An 18,817-nucleotide genomic window follows, 5' to 3' on the forward strand; every position below is an offset into this window, starting at 1 on the left:
CATTTATGTCAACTAATCATACTATGCTACTTCTTGGTATAAAACTTTCAGTCCTTGGATGTGGCTTTAGCAGAGTTCTCTACCATAAAATATTGATTGACATTAGAGTGGGCAAGTATGGGTTTTCATCTTTACTGCATGTTTCAAATTTAATTACTGTGATTTTCAGCTGAACTAGTATAGAGGGCATTTTAAAGCTGTGATTAAAGCTTTGGTGTTCCAGAAGTCAATATAATATCCTTTCACATAGCTAGGAAACAGGAGAAGCCTCAGAGATTCACTTATGAAAGCTTCTGAGTCTATGTACTTTTATGGGAAGTATATCTAATTTTTTTGACAGATTTCCAAAAGAGTTTATAGCTAATAAGAAGATTAAAGTTCTTAAAGGTCTATACCAATAGTATGTTGTTCTGCTTATGTATGACTGTCAACCCTTAGAGTAGATCAGTAGATAGCAGAATGGATGATCAGAGATGCATCAGTGATATATTAGGCAAAAAGAAGAGATGTCATTTATTTTTTGAGGGTTTTTTTTTTTTGCCTTTTATCTTATGCGCTCTGCCAGTTTTAAGTGCCAGTGATATAGCAACAAATAAGAATTTCTGCCCTCATGGAGCATATATTCTCCTGGGTCAGAAAGATGATAAGCACAGTAGCCAGCTAAACTACGTAATGTGCAGTGAAGATAAAGCAGATGAGGAAATGTCTGGGAAGGTTCTAGAAGAGACGACCAGAAAAGGCTTTGCTAGAAGATGACTTTGAACAAAGACTTGAAGCATGTGAAGTGTGTCATGCAGATATTTGAAGTACACACTCAGACCCAAAGTCTAGCAGTGTCAAGACTCAGGGCAGGAGCCATAGATTGACAGGGAACAGTATGTAGCATGAGGAAAGCTGAGAGTAGTGAAATTAAGGTCAGAAAGGTGGTGGAGGGCAGATGTAGTGCTCCTGCAGAGTATTGTAAGCACTTTTAGTTCCGAGTAGAAAATTGACAAGACCTGACCTGCCTTGTTTTGATTAACTGTATGGTAACAGAGGTAGATGTAGTGAATTCAGATAGGGACTGAATATATTTTGAAAATAAGAGCCAGTAGGATTGGCTAATGGGTTAAATGTAGGGTGTGTGTGTCAGAGAGAAAAGTTTTTAAGAATGCCTCTGAGATGTTTTGTCTTTGCAGCTGGAAAATGTTCTGAGCAACCTCCCCCTGAGAAAGACTGGGGCGGGGGGGTCAAAGGTGGAAGTGGGAATTCCATTTTAGACATGTTAAGTTTGAACTAAGTAGGTAGAGGCTGGGGAGATGCCTTTGTTGGAGGGTCATTATCATATAGATGGTGTTTAAAGCCCAGAAGGCAGGTGTTGATAAAGAAGTGGAGAGGTCCAAGTGTTGGGCCCAGAGGAACACCAACAAAGAGCAAAATTCAGGAAGTCTCAAGAGGGAAGGAGGAAGATGCCAGTGAGTATAGTGTCTTAGAAGCCAGTGAAAGAGTATAAAACAAGGAAAAAAGACTCATGTTCAGATAATCAAAAGGACCAACAGGTTTCACAGTCTACAGATCCTTGATGGCCTAGGTAAAGGATGTTTCATTGAAGAGGGTGGGGCCAAAAATTTCATTCAAGAAATCAGTGAGGGTTTGGGATGTATCTGAGTTTGTAGAGCAGCTGCTTTACATCTTGGTTGGATCCCCAGCAGTACAAAAAGAAGTCAAAGAAGAAAGTAATCAGCAGTTTCCATACAATGAGAGGTTTTACAATAGTTGGGTTCCCTAGCTCAACTTTTAGAGTCACATCCTTGAGTATCCAATGTTCAATCCTTCTCCTGGCAGAAAGCACCAATTTCAGATCTCATTAAATATTACACTGCAGGCATGGGGACGGAGCTCAGCAAGTAAGAGCACTTACTGCACAATCACAAGGACCAGAGTTTGATCCCTAGTATCCACATAAAAAGCTGGGCATGGCCTTGCATGCCAGTAGCCCTAGTACATGGGGGAGGAGAGAAGACGCAAGGATCACTGGTGCTCGCTGGTCAGCCAGTCTGTCTAAAAATTGGCAAGATGTATGTTCAGTGAGAAAGTGTCTTAGGGAAATAAAGGTGAAAGCGTGATAGAGGGAGATATTTAATACCTTGCCTGGTCGCCACAAGTGTACACATGGGCATGTACACACTAATGGGCATATACCACATATACATATACTATACACACACATGCCCTCAAACCAAAAAAAGTCACATTGCAGTTGGCAGGACTGTTTAGGACTAGCTTAGAAGAGATAAAAGTGCACTGGCCCAAGATAACCACCAGTACAGGAATTGCTGGCTCCTGTTTTAGTCCACAGCTGCAGCCAGCTTAGCTATTGTTTCACTCTGTTGAGCATGGGCATTAGTGGCTGTGGAATGGCCAATGTTAATGGGGGGCAAGATAACCCAAAATCCTGTCAAGTTGAAACCATGGCTGCCCTTTGAAATTGAAAGAAGAGGAAGAATCAGTGTGGACTGGACCCTTTCCTGTTAATTAAATTGGCCCAGAGTAAATAGCACTTAAATCTGAATTTCATTTTTTTTTCCATTGATGGGCTTTTTAGAAGCTGGGGTGGGGATTAGTATTTACAGAATCCAACTTCTCTCTTTTCTGTTGCGCCATTCATGCTGGACTTATTTGCTGTGGGCTCTTCTAATAAAACCTGTTGTCTTTATCTTGTAGATTATTTTAAATGGCTGTTGAATTTATTAATTTAAGAATCATTGTTTTCTTGTATCTTCATATTGACAAATTTCTTTCATTTAGGGTAAGACTAAGGTCTTCATGATAGCTCTTGCATTTTACAAACAATTAAGTTGTACCTAAATTTAGTCTTTCTTATCTAATGTTCTGATAAGCAGTGTTTTGAATATATAGTCCATTGCCTAGTTTAGACATATATGTAGATTGTTGGGATCTTCCTTTAAAATTTACGTGGTTTCCCAAGTCATTCCTGATAATATTTAACTCTGACATTTTTTTGTGTAATTATTTGACAGAATATGTGGATTTTATACTTTTAGGACAGTTTTAGAAGACGACAGAAAGAAAAAAGAAAGAGGATGAAGGTGAGTTACTTTCAAGCACATGGGATTGGCTGTAGCTTAACTTTACAGTTGTTGAGGAAAATATTTATTACTGCTACTGTATTCTTCATCCAGTAATAGTCAAAGACATAAATATCCAACCAGCTGCCTTACAGTTTGAAAGGAACGTGGGAATCAATTTTTTGCTTTGGTTGGTTGGTTGGTTATTTGGAGATAGAGAATGTATGTATATCTATAGCTGAGACTGGTCTTGACTTCTCAATCCTACTGCCTCACTCATTCTTTCAGGTAAAGGGACTACAGGTGTAGTGTGTCACCGCTATACCTGACCTGTTAACCACTCTTAAGGAAGCCCTTCATCCACTTCAGAGTCAAGGGATACACTTGAGGGCAGATGGGAAGCACATAGAACTAGATTATTAGAATTGTTTGCAGCTCTTTTACAATAGGTGGTTTTTTTTGGTAATAAAAACAGTCAACTCTTTGCATCTTCCTGAAAGTTACTACACTTTTATTCCTCATCTTTGTTAGGTTAATCCTCCTAGAACATGATAATCTAAACTTGTTTTCCTAACTCTAAAAAAATCATCTCTGACACCTAATCCTTTCAGAACTCAGTTCACTTTAGTTTGGTGTTCAGAGCACACTTTGATCTAGTAAAACTCCAACTATCCAACTTATCCCTTGTAGTCTTCTAATTGCATCTATCCCCACTGATTAGAATAATTGCCCTCATTTGGCACCTCCTGAGTGGATTCCCATCTTCCTGCCACACCTATCTTTCTTGGTATACAAGCCCTCACATGATTTTTTGCTTCTAGCGCCTCAAGTTGAACAGTCCTTTCTCTTAATTCTGTTGCTTCCTGCTTGCCTGTCTTGATACTGTTTCTGGACTTAATAATACTTACATAATTCTTGTTTTACTTTTCTTCCCAACTGGATTTTCAAACCTTTGGAGTTTAGGGACTGCCTTTTATCATGTTCTGTGAGATTTTGAACAATTCAGGAAACTGGAAGGGAGAAATGTTGAGGGTTTTTTTGTTTGTTTTGTTCATTGTGTGTAGGTTCAAAAAACTTGGATTAAGAGGAGCATGTATGACTTCTCCTATACATTATTTCCTTTTAGTCAGTATATGCCATGTCAGTCAGCCTGTTGTAGCTATATTGGCTGTAATTAATTAGCAAGGTTATGGGTAAATAAAAGTTTTTAATCCTAGTTGTCATACCTTAAAAGATGTAATTTTTAAGTTATTGTGGATATTACTTTCCTCACTTGAAGTTGTATTGAGTGTTTTCTAAAATTGTAAACCAACAACAGGTTACCATGAGACTTAAATTGATTCTGTATATCAGAACAGTTTGTTATGTGCTTTTAGGACAGAATTATTAAGTATTACAGACCTGGCTACAGGAAAACCCATTCAATCCAAGTGTAGACAACCTTGTAATGTTAATGAAAATCTAGGTGACTTAATAGTTAAGTGCTTAAAATATGAAGACATGAGTCCTTTGACCTTGTTTCTTCCTTTCACTTCTGTTGTGATTTAATTTTAATTGCTACATTTATTTCCATTTCTGTTAGAGAGACCAACCAGCTTTTACTCCTAGTGGAATATTAACCCCTCATGCCTTGGGCTCAAGAAATGCACCAGGTTCTCAAGTAGCCCGTAATCCAAGACAAGCAGCCTATGAAATGAGGATGCAGAATAACTCTGTAAGTGGCTTACTTTTATGTAGCTTTGAAGAGTGAACAGGTTCCTATTAGAGTTGTATGTCTGAATTTTGTCACTTCATCACTTTAACACTTCATTGTTTTGTTTTGTAGTTTATTTCCCAATTTTATTTTGCCTTGAGGTACTTACAACTTTTACTAAATCTTTTTTTTGTCCAGAAAAATATCTTAATGAATTGAGAGACAAGTATGTGGAATAGTTAATACATGTGACTATATGAATAGATAGCTTAGAGGTTCCAGCATTGCTATAATGCAAATAGGTCACAGCTGTTTTCCTTTACTCACAAACTGAGTGGTGGATGGTGCTGCAAGCATGACTGGGACACCTAAATGTTATACAGCTGAGTCAGGCAAGAGAGGAGAGTGAATTTTGCTTCTTTATTTCTTCTTTCCTCCTAGGGATCCATTCTGAACATTTTTCCATTGGTATTCTTTTTTGTAAACTTTGTTTTTACTTATTTATTTGAGTGAGAGAAAGAGGCACAGAGGGGGAGAGAGAGAATGGGCACACCAGGGCCTCTAGTTACTGCAAACAAACTCCAGATGCATGTGCCCCCTTGTGCATTTGGCTTACGTGGGTCCTGGGGAATCAAACCGAGGTACTTTGGCTTTGCAGGCAAACACTTTAACCACTAAGCCATCTCTCTAGCCCCACAGTGGTATTCTTTTAAAAACTTATTTATTCATTTATTTATTTGCAAGCTGGGGGAGAAAGAATGAATGAATGAATAAACGAGAGAATGGGTGTACCAAAGCCTTGAGCTGCTGCAAACAAACTCCAGATGCATGCACCACTTAGTGCATCTGGCTTTACTTGGGTACTGGGGAATTGAACGTCTGGCCAGTAGGCTTTGAAGTCAAGCACCTGTAACCATTTAACCATCTCCTCAGCTCATGAATTGATATTCTAGTGAGTATCCCTCTCTATTGAATCTTGTTTGTAAAAGTGCTTTCTCTCAGGCATGACAATCTAAGTGCAAAATCCCAACACCCACATAAATGCTGTTGTGCATGTTAGTAATCCCAGTGCTGGGGCAGGGGTGTCTAGCCAAATTGGTGAAATCTCAGTTTAGTGAGAGAGCTGGATGTGGTGGTGCATGCCTTTAGTCCCAGCATTGGGAGGATTCTGTGAGTCCCAGGACAGCCTGGGTTAGAAGTGAGGCCTTGCCTTGAGGGCACGGGGGAAACAAAAAGACCAATAAGTTGGAGAGCAATTGAAGAAGACATTGGAGGTCAACATGGCCTTGACATGGCTGTACACAAACACATGAACATGTACCTATACATACATGTGTGCTCATAGGTATACAAGCTTGCATACCATATATACATGAAAAAAAAAAACACCACAAACCAATGGATTTGCCATGTGATGTCTCCTCTTTGCTTTGCAATCCAAACTGTAGGAAAAAAAATCCATCCACCCAGCTAGACAATCCTGTCTACCAGCTTCCTGTTACTGGCAGTGGTTATGAGCTCGGAGTCCATAGTGCAGTAAAGCAGTGGTGAGGGAAGAGACATTGAACTGAGAATAATAGAGAAGAGAACTCTGCAAGATTTCCGTATTGTAGTCCACTTGTGTTACAATTTATTCAAGGATACTGGTTAAGCTTATATATTTCAATTTCATTCCTCTACTAGTTTTCTGTTGGTATTTAGATCCCCTCTTAGATGGCAGCTCTACATGTAAAAGTTTTGCTGTATCAGAAGACTAATTCAAATTATATTAACATCAGTCCACACCTAGAGGTTTCAGGATCTTAGATTTGGAATTTTAAGACAGAGATTTTACTTCTCTGTAATATTTTGGTTTATTTGTACTTGTCATTCTGTTTGATATTTGTTTCCTTGCCCAGTATGAGTGAGATGGCAGATGGGTGGGCCAGGGAATAGGGTTGTGGTGAGATTCCTAAGTAGAACATAAAAAGCTGGTGGTGCTTATTCAAGATTATGACTGTACCCCTGTAGAGATAACCTCAGAGGGGCTTTTATTCTGAAATGCCATAGTAATGATAGAGTGTTTTTTTCTTAATCTCTGAGAGACAAGTTTAAAACTTGTTAGCTGTAATTGCCTTGAGTAGGATTCCAATATTGTATTCAGATTCCACAGAACTAGATCCATAGGGCTAGAATATTTAATCAATATATCACCCTTGAGAGCAGGAATGTTAAGTGAGATCAATAATTAGGTTGCTTTTTAAATCATATCTTAACCCCTCTTGACCTAATTATTTTACATAGAATTGTGGAATTAGAGTCTTTACACAGTGGGACCTTTATCCTCTGAATATTCTGAACCCAAAGAAATAAAGCCAGATTATTAGCTCATTTAAAGGGAGTCTTTAAGATGATGGGATTTTGCTATTTTATTTTTGTCTTCAGTACTTATCTGTTGAGGATCAACATTGTTAATGCTTTAAGTAGCTTCTATTTGTTTCCTCATATATGTAACCTTTTTCATCCATCCTGAATTACGGTGTGATTATTTATGTCTGAGTACATCTTGAGATAACTTGTCTGATTGCAAAGACAGCATTTTAAACTTTTTGACATTTTTTCATATGTTAATGTATTTTTATCATAGTCCCCTCCCTTTACATTCTTTTGTCCTCTCTTCCATCTCTTTTCCAGTGAATAGCTACTTCTTTCTAATTAGTCCCTCTTCTATTTTGCTGTCCTTTTTTCCCCCCTACTTCATTTTGATAACATGTTCATATGCTCAATACTGTACAGGTCTTGTGCAGGGTAACAATTGTCTCTGTGATGTCATGAGTGCACTGGCCACTCCAAAGCACTCTCCTCCATCCTTTGGCCCTTACATTCTTTGTACCACCTCTTTCATAATGGCCCCTGAGTTTTGGAGGGTGTGCAAAGATAGCATAATATTTTAATTTAAAAAAAATTGGTGGCTGGAGAGATGGCTTAGCGGTTAAGCGCTTGCCTGTGAAGCCTAAGGACCCTGGTTCGAGGCTCAATTCCCCAGGACCCATGTTAGCCAGATGCACAAGGGGACACATGCATCTGGAGTTTGTTTGCAGTGGCTGGAGGCCCTGGCGTGCCCATTCTCGCTCTCTCTATCTTTATCTGCCTCTTTCTCTCGCTCTCAAATAAATAAAAATAAACAAAAAAAATTTTTTTTTTTTTAATTTATGGGGTGGGGAGAGAATTGACTCACCAGGGCTTCCAGTATTGCAGTGGAACTCCAGATGCTCTAACCTTGTGCGTATGTATGACCTCACACACTTGGGTTACCTTGTGCATCTGGCTTACACAGGATCTGGAGAGTAAAACATGGGTCCTTAGGCTTCACGACAAGTGTCTTAACCGCTAAGCCCAATACAGCATTTTCAAAAAGAATTTATATGAATAAATTTGTTTGAACTTGGTAGGTTTAGGATATACTAATTGGTTGAGGCAACGCACCAGAGATAGAACATTAAATGGTACACAGTTTGCTCTCCTTAAAAGCATTTTATTTGTATTATCTGGAGATGGGGATTAGGTCTTATAAATAAGTGAGAAGTCAATTTGGGAAAGTATACAACTTCTGTGTACTTAGACAATTGATAATGATGTCAGCCAGATAGATTAAAGATTTAAAAATAATTTACTAATTGATTAACTATATATTAAGCAGGTGGCATGCTACTTAGGAATCATTCACATATATTGTTTTCATTTAATCTTGCAATAACGTCGAAAGAACTATCTAATAATATCATTCTCAGTGTAAACTGAGGCTCACATACCTTAAATTGCCTAAGGCCATACATTCAATAAAAGTATTTGGTATGTCAGACTTAGATTATTCTGTCTCGAAATGCCTCTCTCATTTTCTGAATACAATATTGCCTTCGTGAATTAATTTTTGTTGTTTTCTTTTTCATTTGACAGTATTGAGTATATATAATTTCAGATAAAATTGGCATACAGCTTTGAAAGGAGGATGGGTTTAATCTATGTATAACTTCTTTAATAATAATTGCTTTAATAACTAACTTTTCTTGGTCTGTACTATGAACTACCTTCATGTTATGGTTTTTGTTACAGTATAATTAAAACCTTGGGGAATTGTAAACCCTCAATTTTAAGGTAGTTCAGTTATATTGAAAAATCTAATATACTAATAATATATTAATAAAGGAAAATACTAGGCTAGAAAATGGCTAAGCAAGTTAAAGACTCTTCTTTGCAAAGCCTGCCAGCCTAAGTTTGATTCCCCCAGCATCCACCTAAAGCCAGATGCACAAAGATGCACCTGTGTCTGGAGTTTGTTTGTAGTGCAGGAGGCCCTGGCACACCCATGCACTCTGTTTCTCTGAAATAAATAAATAATTTTAAAAAGTGGTTTGACTAGGTTGAGCACTTACTATTTGTACAAAAGCATGGACTGTTATATATATATGTATTTATATTTATATACATACACATATATATACATACTACATTACGTGTTAACAGATAATATGAATATAGTATATACATACATCATTCCCTCAGAACTATGCTTTTGATAAGTGGAAAATGATTATAAATTCATAACATGAGAAAACTACCAAAGATAAGCATGATTAAAGTCTTTTTAGTTTTTCTTTTGGGGGAAATAAAAGGTTTTGTCCTAACAATTAAAACAACTTTTTGAATTTAAGCCTAGGAAGCTTGATACCTTATTACTTTTCTCAGGGGAGAGCTGGAATTGAGTAAGATCAGTCTCTGTACTTCCTAAATGTGTTTTCTATGTCTATTGAATAGCTTTAAAAAAAAAAAAAATTTCCACAGTGAAACTTGGTAGGTAGTGGCAGTTGGCTATACCTTCTTACGCAAAGGAATAATGAAATCTTTCTTTAATGCCCTAATTGTCTGCAGAGTCCTTCTGTGTCTCCTAATACAAGTTTTATGTCGGATGGCTCCCCGTCTCCACTAGGAGGAATTAAGAGAAAAGCAGAAGACAGTGACAGTGAACCAGAGCCAGAGGATAACGTCAGGTAAAACCATTTTTGGTAGCACTTTGTTAACAAATTGCTGAAATAGATATAGTCTAATTAGTGCTGTTTAGCTTAGAGCAGCAGTGCCTTCAGATGCTTGCCTGTGATCTTTTTATCCAGCCGTAATTAATGTGGAAGGTTAGAATAGTCAGTAAATTCCAGGGAGATGTGTAAGCTATTGCTGTTAAACCCAAGTATCTAGATTAGTATGCAGGCAGGTTTCCTTCTTCCGTGCCACTTTCCCTCAGAGACCAGGCACTAGATTGGCTGCATATGAGGTGTTTGGTTCTGATGATGTGGTCTGAATGTGACTCCTTTGAAATTAAAATTTCAAGCTGTATAACCTACAGAGTATAGTTACATTCAATCAGTAATAAAGTTTGCTTTAATCTTCTCAACTGAAAAGATTCTTCCTCAAATTGAAAATATGCAAAAACTAATTTCTGAGAGAAACATATGGGTGTTTTAAAAAGAACCATAATTTTGCATGAAATTTTTTTGCTTTTTTTGCATGAATAATTTTATTTATGATAGAAGAGCTTCTTTTAGCTGTATGCTTAACATTTATAGTGAGAAACTTTGATTCTTTAATTGATTCAGAGGCTTGGGATCCTCATCCAATAATAAGATTTATAGCCTGTCATATATAACAGTCCAGATTTGAGCCTGAACTCCTAGTTAAAAGGCTAACAATCTAAAAATTTAAAGCTCATTGAGAATTTAGGAAAGGATCTATTTTAAAGTTAAGACAGAAGTGACATAGCTTATGCATTTATAGTATGTGGAAAGTTAAGTGATTCTTGCTTATAGTTGGAAGCTTCAGATATGGCTCTGTATTCTAATATCCTTTAATATCAGATCTAAATATGGTCTTGAGATTACATCTAGCATTAGTTTCTTACTTCTGCTTCTGTAACTTAGTTTCTCTCTTAGAGTTTGGTCAACACTATTGTTTAATCCCAGTACTGATGATATTCAAGGTAGAAATGCTTGACGCTCTAGTCTGGTAAATAAAGGCTCTTTCTCCAAATTATGATACTATGAAACATTTGAAGGCTATAATGTATTCATAAACATGACTATTGAGCATGGCGAGGTTTGGTACAAATGAAGAAGAACTTGATGTTCTTGGTCTGTTCTAAGTTTTTTTAAAGTCTTCTTTAGCATGTTGATGTTCCAAATATGTTTAAATCTTTTAAAGAATGAAAGATGGGTTCACTTTGGGGACAGGAGAGATGGCTTACCTGTTAACACATTTGCCTGCACAGCCTGAGGACTCAGGTTCAACTCCCAATCAACTCCTCAGAACCCATGCAAGCCTGATGTGCATGATGACACATGCGTATGGAGTTTGTTTGCAATGGATAGAGACCTGGCATGCTTAATCTCTCTCTCGTAAATAAATAAAAATAAGACACACTTTGGGTGAAAATATGGTTCTTTTCATTGTATTTTCACTTAATGATAATTAGCAAATTATTTGATCTATGTCTAGGTTTTATCAGAACAATACAAAAGAGGAAAGGAAGGGGTAATAGAAGGAGGAAATGTATAGATGTAGAATGTATATCTCTATATCTTTGTCTCCTCATAGGATGTCAATAGTTGTTAGCTAAAAGAAGAATGAGGCCCAAGCAAGAATGGAGAGAGTAAATATTCACACAGTTTCTACCTCAGTAGTAAATTTTTTATGAACCTTATTTTTCACATTTAAAATAATTAGCTTTTAAAAGTTATTTAGATGACTTTCTTCCTGTGGTTTAAATATATTTTAACAAATGGAAGAACTATGTTAAATGTCTTTAGTATTTTAATCTTAAAAGATAGGTTTAGCTGGGCATGGTGGCGCACGCCTTTAATCTCAGCACTCGGGAGGTAGAGGTAGGAAGATCGCTGAGAGTTCAAGGCCACCCTGAGACTACATAGTTAATTCCAGGTCAGCCTGGACCAGCGTGAGACCCTGCCTTGAAAAACAAAAACAAACAAACAAAAAAAAACCCAAGTGAAGCACTATTAAAATTGAAGTAAACAGAATCCGGGCATGGTGGTGCATGCCTTTAATCCCAGCTCTCCGGAGGCAAAGGTAGGAGGATTGCTGTGAGTTTGAGACCAGCCTGAGAGTACATAGTGAATTCCAGGTCAGCCTGGGCTACAGCGAGATCCTACCTCAAAAGAAAAAGAAAATTGAAGTAAACAAACATATGTATGTATTCAATAAATGGTTAGCCTTCTCTCTTTAATTTTATTTATTTATTGGCAAACAGAGAGAGATAAGAGATAGAGTGGTAGAGAACAGGTGTGCCAGGGCCTCCAACCACTGCAAACAAATTCCAGATGCATGCTTCATTTTCTGTATCTGGCTTTATGCAGGTACTAGGATATTGAACCTAGGTTGTTAGTCTTTGCAGGCAAAGCACTTTAACCACTAAGCAATCTCTCCAGCCCCCTTCTCATTTTTGAGGTGGGGTCTCACTCTAGCTCTGGCAGACCTGGAATTCAGTATGCAGTCTCAGGGTGGCCTTGAAAATATAGCGATCCTCCAATCTCTTCCTCCAGAGTGCTGGGATTAAAGGCATGTGCCATCACACCCAGCTTCTTTTAAAAAATATTTATTTATTTATTGAGAAAGAGAGGGACAGAGGGAGAGAATGGGTGTGCCAGGGCCTCTAGCTACTGTTAATGGAACTCCAGACACATGTGCCACCTGTACATCTGTTTAGGTGGGTACTGGAGAATCAAACCTGGGCCCTTAGGTTTTGCAGGCAAGAGACTTAACTGCTGAGCCATCTTCTAGTCCCCTTTGTTTTAAAAAAATTTTTTTTTCTCCTAGATAGAGTCTCATCCTAAACCAGGCTGTCCTGGAATTCACTAGGGAGTCTCAGGGTGGCCTTGAACTCATGGCAGCCCTCCTAACTCTGCCTCCCGAGTGCTGGGATTAAAGGCATGCACCACCACACCCGGCTCCTTTTAAAAAAATTTTATTGTTTTTATTTTAGAGTGAGCAAGAGAGAGAGAGAGAAAGAATTGGTGCACCAGGGCCTCAGCCATTGAAATCAAACTTCAGATGCTTGCACCATCTAGTGGGCATGTGCGATCTTGCACTTGCCTCACCTTTGCATCTGGCTTATGTGGGATCTGAAAAGTTGAACATGGGTCCTTAAGCTTTGCAGGCAAGAGCCTGCCATCTCTCCAACCCCCTTCTCTCTCTTTTAAATGTAGTTTTATAATGGTCTTGCCAGAGTTAGTATATTGAGTTTTTGATGTTTATTGAATCTGGATACATCTTCTAATAGTGATGTTTTCAGGAATAGTTAAATGAATCTATGTTAGCATTGTTGTTCAACTCCTTCACATTTCCCCTGGGTATTAAAAATAAGTTTATTTGGGGCTGGAGAGATGGCTTAGTGGTTAAGACACTTGTCTGCGAATCCTAAGGACCCAAGTTCAATTCTCCAGGTCCCATGTTAGCCAGATGCACATCATGGCACATGCGTCTGGAGTTCGTTTGCAGTGGCTAGAGGCCCTGGCATGCCCATTCTCTCTCTCTCCCTCTGTAGCTAATAAATAAAATGATTTGTAAAATTTTTTTAAAAGTGGATTTTGGTTATGAATCAGTAGATAATCTGTGACTCCAGGTATATTAATTCAAGTCCTTCACATTTCCCCTGGGTATTAAAAATAAGTTGATTTTGGTTATGAATCAGGAGATAGATTGTGACTGCAGGTATATCAATTCTACATAAACCGGCTTTTCCTGGTTTTTAGGTTATGGGAAGCTGGTTGGAAGCAACGATACTACAAGAATAAATTTGATGTAGATGCAGCTGATGAGAAATTCCGACGTAAGGTTGTACAGTCCTATGTTGAAGGACTTTGCTGGGTTCTTCGGTATTATTACCAGGTACAAAAAGAATATATTTTCCTCAAAATCTCTAGCTGATCATTTTAGAAAGCTGGTGATTTGAATAATTGCATGTAGTACTGAATATCCTGAAATAAAACCCATACTTAATAAGTTTTTTGTTTAAAAATCAGCATAAATAATGATATTTTTGGAAGCTCCATAGGTATTAATATATAACCAGAGCTAATTTTTGTTGTGTTAAAGGATTTCAGAATCAAATAATGTTACTGTGTTGGTCTTTAAGATGATTAAAGTTTAGCAGGCTTTTTTTTTTTTTAGTATAGTTTTAAAATAATTAGGTAATTGATTGATTGTCACTTAGTAACTAACAAAGGATAAAGCCTGAAGAACATACCAGTAAAAATTTGGGAGGAATTAGATAATATCTTTCATAAAATTATATTACATAAAGTGAATGCTACTTGACCTGGTTTGTAGCCTTTGTTAATTGAGATGTCAGATTGGTAAGAGGTTGGGTTCACATATACAGTATGATTGTAACACTTCTTATAATCAGTATCTGGTTTCATACTGAGTGAACCAAGTTAGGTTTGGTATGGCCTGGGAATAGATAAATTGGGGGTGGTAAGTAGAAAGTATAATACATTCGATAGTGACTGTGAAATAGACTATTTGCATGTTTAACATCTGCTCTTAATATTTTATTAGGCATAGGTTCAAAACATCAGAAAGTCATCTTTCTAGAGTCTAAAATTGGCTTTTGCTTTGCTTTTGGCTTGCTTACTCAAATTTTTTATAGTCAAGAGAAAGTTGTCCCATGAAAATAAAATAGTAAATTGTAAAGTGAAGCTTTTTAAAAAATTATTTGTTTGAGAGAGAGAAAGAGAAACAGGCCGATAGAATGGGTGTACCAGGGTCTCTAGCCACAGCACATGGACTCCAGACACATGAACCACCATGTATATCTGGATTATGTGGGTACTGGGTAGTCAAATCCAGGTCCTTAGGCTTACAGGCAAGCATCTTAACCACTAAGCCATCTCTCTCCAGCCCTGAAGTAAAATTTTTTTGTTTAGTGAGTGATGTACCCAACTACCTACTTGCTCAGTAAGTGTCAGCTAAACCTGTTCTTGGTTTTATTTGATAGTAGGAAATTGAAGGTTGGAAAGAAATATCAAAATCTATTTTGAAGATAAGCAACTTTACCAAATTGTATTTGTAATGACAAAGTTTGTTGTTTGTTACTAATTATTAAAGCAATTATTGTAGTACTTTCAAAGTAAAGGAGCCAGTGCAATGAAGCAGGAAAAAACAATTCCTTGAACTCAAGGAAAAATTAATATATGGAATATGTATCAGAAGCCATGTTTTATAAATAGAATATTATGCTTGATATTCACTTTGTTTTTTTTGTTTGTTTGTTTCTCCTTCAGTGTGTCTTTCATTAACTTTTATTCTGCCTTTAATGATTATAGGGTTGTGCTTCTTGGAAGTGGTATTATCCATTCCATTATGCACCATTTGCTTCAGACTTTGAAGGTATTGCAGACATGCCTTCTGATTTTGAGAAGGGCACAAAACCGGTAAGCGTCCAGGTTGAGAAAATAGAATTTTGGATTAGATATTAATTTGGGGTATTGAGCTGTGGTGTTTTTCTTTTTCTTTTGTTCCTCTCACAGTTTAAACCACTGGAACAGCTCATGGGGGTTTTTCCAGCTGCAAGTGGTAACTTTCTACCTCCATCATGGCGCAAGCTTATGAGTGATCCTGTAAGTCTCTCTACTCGTTTACTCTTGAGTGTGCTAGTAACTAGCTTCTTTGTCATCCATTTTATTACATGAGTCACAATTGTTTTTGCATCTTATTAGACTGAAATATAGAAAAAAATTGAGTACTTTCATGTGTTTTTTTCATTAAATGTTTTTCTGTGCTTTTTTTTTTCTCCAAGTAGTTTATCCAGTAAATAAAAATGATTTGTTTTTGGCCTACCTGAAGGTCTTCATATTTATTTATTCCAGCTATGTATGATGGTATCCAGAACTCTAAAGTTTGGCCTACCTGAAATAATTACCTGTGAGCTTTTTTTTTTCCTCCCCTGCTCACTAAAATGATTGATAAACCCATCCAGGAAATAAGAATTATTGGAATGAATAAACCATCACTGCCTGCCTGTGACCTATAATTACCAGTTTTAAAATTCTTTTTCTTTTCATCTAAATTTTGAAAGTGTTTTACTGTACTTGGGCTTAAATAATACCGTACATTCATAGGAGGAATATCCTTCCTCATTGTGCCCTGATAAATTGAACAAAAGTCATTTCAAATATTTTTTGTGACAAGGCTGTGTAGCTTTTGTTTTGATTCTTTATTGTTCTCTTTGATATAGGATTCTAGTATAATTGACTTCTACCCTGAAGATTTTGCTATTGATTTGAATGGGAAGAAGTATGCGTGGCAAGGTAAAATTTAGACATTTTTCATTGTTTAATGGTATTTGTCTAGCCTATACACAGCAATGGTTGATAGCATTTTTCTGTGTTTGGTTTTTTCAAGGTAGGCTCGCTCGCTCTCTCTCTCTCTCTCTCTCTCTCTCTCTCTCTCTCTCTATATCTTATCTTTTTTTTTCCGAGGTAGGGTCTCACTCTAGCCCAGACTGACTTGGAATTCACTTTGTAGTCTCAGGGTGGCCTCAAACGCACTGTGATCCTCCTCCCTTGGCTTCCTGAGTGCTGGGATTAAATGCGTGCACCACCATGCCAGCAGTGGTGGTAATTTTAATAGTAACTTTCAGATAAATAGTAAGCAGGCTGAAATAGATTAATTACACATTGTGGTTAATCAGTGACACTTGCTTTTTTCAGTCAGTAGATCATTTTCACCTTTCAGAGGTATTAACATGCTGGGGAGGTGGTTTTGTGGTTAAAGGCATTTGCTTGCAAAGACTGCAGGCCCAAGTTTAATTCCTCATGGTTGTGTGGCATCATACTCTATGGAAACTTCAAAAAATGTATTAGAGATTGTAATGGGGAGGCAATATGATGGAGAATGGAATTTCAAATGGGAAAGTGTGGGGGTGGGGAGGGAGGGAATTACCATGGGATATATTTTGTATTGTAATCATGGAAAATGGTAATAAAAATTTTTTAAAAAATGTATTAGAAAATAAAAACACTGAGCTTTGATCATTATTGTATTTTTTGTTGTTGTTATTGTTTGTTTTTTTGGTTTTTCGAGGTAAGGTGTCACTCTAGCTCAGGCTGACCTGGAATTCACTATGTAGTCTCAGGGTGGCCCCGAACTCACAGTGATCCTCCTACCTCTGCCCCATTATTGTATTTTAAAATTCCTCCTTTTAGTGAATTTTGTAGAAAAGGCCATTTAAGAAAGCATAGAAAAACATTTAATATAAGTACTAAATTTAAAGTGCTAGTCACCACTTAACACATGCTGGTAATTGAATATAACACATGGGACAGAGGAAATGGTTCATTTGGTAAGAGTGCTTGCCATGTAAGCATGAGGACCCAAGTTTGATTCCAAGCACCCATGTAAAAAGCTGAGAGTAACTTTACTACTTGGGGCACAGAGAATCTGGACTCTCAGGTCAACCAGTATGACTGAATTCTTTTTTTTTTTTTTTTTCCCCCTGATAGGTAAAAGACTGAATGGTCTTGGTACTCTTTGTTGCAAATCAGTTGTCTGCATATATAGCATTTATTTATAGTCTCTGGTCTCTGTAGGCCTTTGTGTGTGTCCTTATACCAGTACTATACTGTTCTAATCACTTATAATAATTAAGTCAGAAATTCTGTCTCCTAACTCTCCCTGTTCAAGACTGTGTTGTCTATTTGGGGGTCTGCATTAGTTACTTATTGCTGTGACAAATCCGCCGACAACAGCAACTTTAAAAAGGAAAGGTTCACTGGGCATGGTGGTACACACCATTAATCCCAGCCCTTGGGAGGCAGAGGCAGGAAGATCGCCATGAGTTCAAAGCCACCCCGAGACTGCAGAGTGAATTCCAGGTCAGCCTGGATTACAGCAAGACCCTACCTCACATAAAATTTAAAAAAAAATTTTTTTTAAAGGAAAGGTTCGTGTTGGCTTGTGCTTTGAGTGGATACAGGTTATCATGGAGGGGAAGGCATGGCAGCAAGAGTCTGAGGTGTGGCTTATCACTTTGTACCCACAGAAAAAGGTGAATGCTAGTCAACTAGCCTTTTTCTTTTTATTCAGTTCCAGTGTCCCAGCCCGTAGGGCAGTGCTGCTCACATTCAGGGTGGGTCTCTTCTCTTCAGTTATATCTCTGGAAATGCCCTCAGTGACATGCCCAAAGGTTTGTCTCATAGGTGATTCCAAATCCAGATTAAGTCAATCACCACAGGGTCCCTTGAGAATTTATATACAATTTAGGATAAGTTTAAATTTCAAGCTTTAGAATTTTTATATTTTATTTACTAATATTTTCACCTAGGCGCCATAGTATATAAAAATTTTTGAGGGCTGGAGAGATGGCCTAGCAGTTGGGCGCTGGCCTGTGAAGCCTAAGGACCCTGGTTCGAGGCTTGTTTCCCCAGGACTCACATTGGCCAGATACATATATACAATACCATCCTATTAAGTCGTCCCCTCCCCCCCCCGCCCATACCCTTTTTGTCTCCTTTCTAGCTTTCTGGCATCTGCTACTGAGTTTTAGTCCTACTTACATAGAAATCCAATAATTTGTAGCTAGGATCCACATATGAGAGAGAACATGTGACATTTGGCTTTCTGGGCCTGGGTTACCTCACTTAGTATAATTCTTTCCAGATCTATCCATTTTCCTGCAAATTTCATAACTTCATTTTTCTTCACTGCTGACTAGAACTCCATTGTGTAAATGTGCCACATTTTCATTATACACTCATCAATTAACATTTTTATTTTATTTATTTATTAATTTTTTATTTTTGGTTTTTGAGGTAGGGTCTCACCCTGGCCCAAGCTGACCTGGAATTCACTGTGTAGTCTCAGGGTGGCCTTAAATTCATGACAATCCTCGTACCTCTGCCTCCTGGGTGCTGGGATTAAAGGCGTGTGCCACCATGCCCGGCTTCAGTTAACATTTTTGATTGTTTATAGTTCTCAGCATTACATGTAATTTAGCAGCATATTATTTGTAAAA

The 18,817-nt window shown here is 37.6% G+C and overlaps 1 protein-coding gene across 3 annotated transcripts in view; it reads left to right on the forward strand.

Moving 5' to 3' along the window:
• Xrn2 (5'-3' exoribonuclease 2) overlaps positions 1-18,817 on the forward strand; it is a 78,395-nt gene that overhangs the window by 24,225 nt on the left and 35,353 nt on the right. For all 3 annotated transcript variants that reach the window (XM_004668740.2, XM_045156923.1, XM_045156925.1), the window contains 7 exons: positions 3,045-3,089; positions 4,651-4,782; positions 9,670-9,788; positions 13,554-13,689; positions 15,129-15,236; positions 15,333-15,422; positions 16,040-16,112. In XM_004668740.2, coding sequence (XP_004668797.1) covers positions 3,045-3,089; positions 4,651-4,782; positions 9,670-9,788; positions 13,554-13,689; positions 15,129-15,236; positions 15,333-15,422; positions 16,040-16,112 — 703 coding nt within the window. The remainder of the gene's footprint in view (positions 1-3,044; positions 3,090-4,650; positions 4,783-9,669; positions 9,789-13,553; positions 13,690-15,128; positions 15,237-15,332; positions 15,423-16,039; positions 16,113-18,817) is intronic.

This window comes from Jaculus jaculus, chromosome 8, assembly GCF_020740685.1.
Source record: "Jaculus jaculus isolate mJacJac1 chromosome 8, mJacJac1.mat.Y.cur, whole genome shotgun sequence".
In the NCBI taxonomy this organism is placed as follows: domain Eukaryota; kingdom Metazoa; phylum Chordata; class Mammalia; order Rodentia; family Dipodidae; genus Jaculus; species Jaculus jaculus.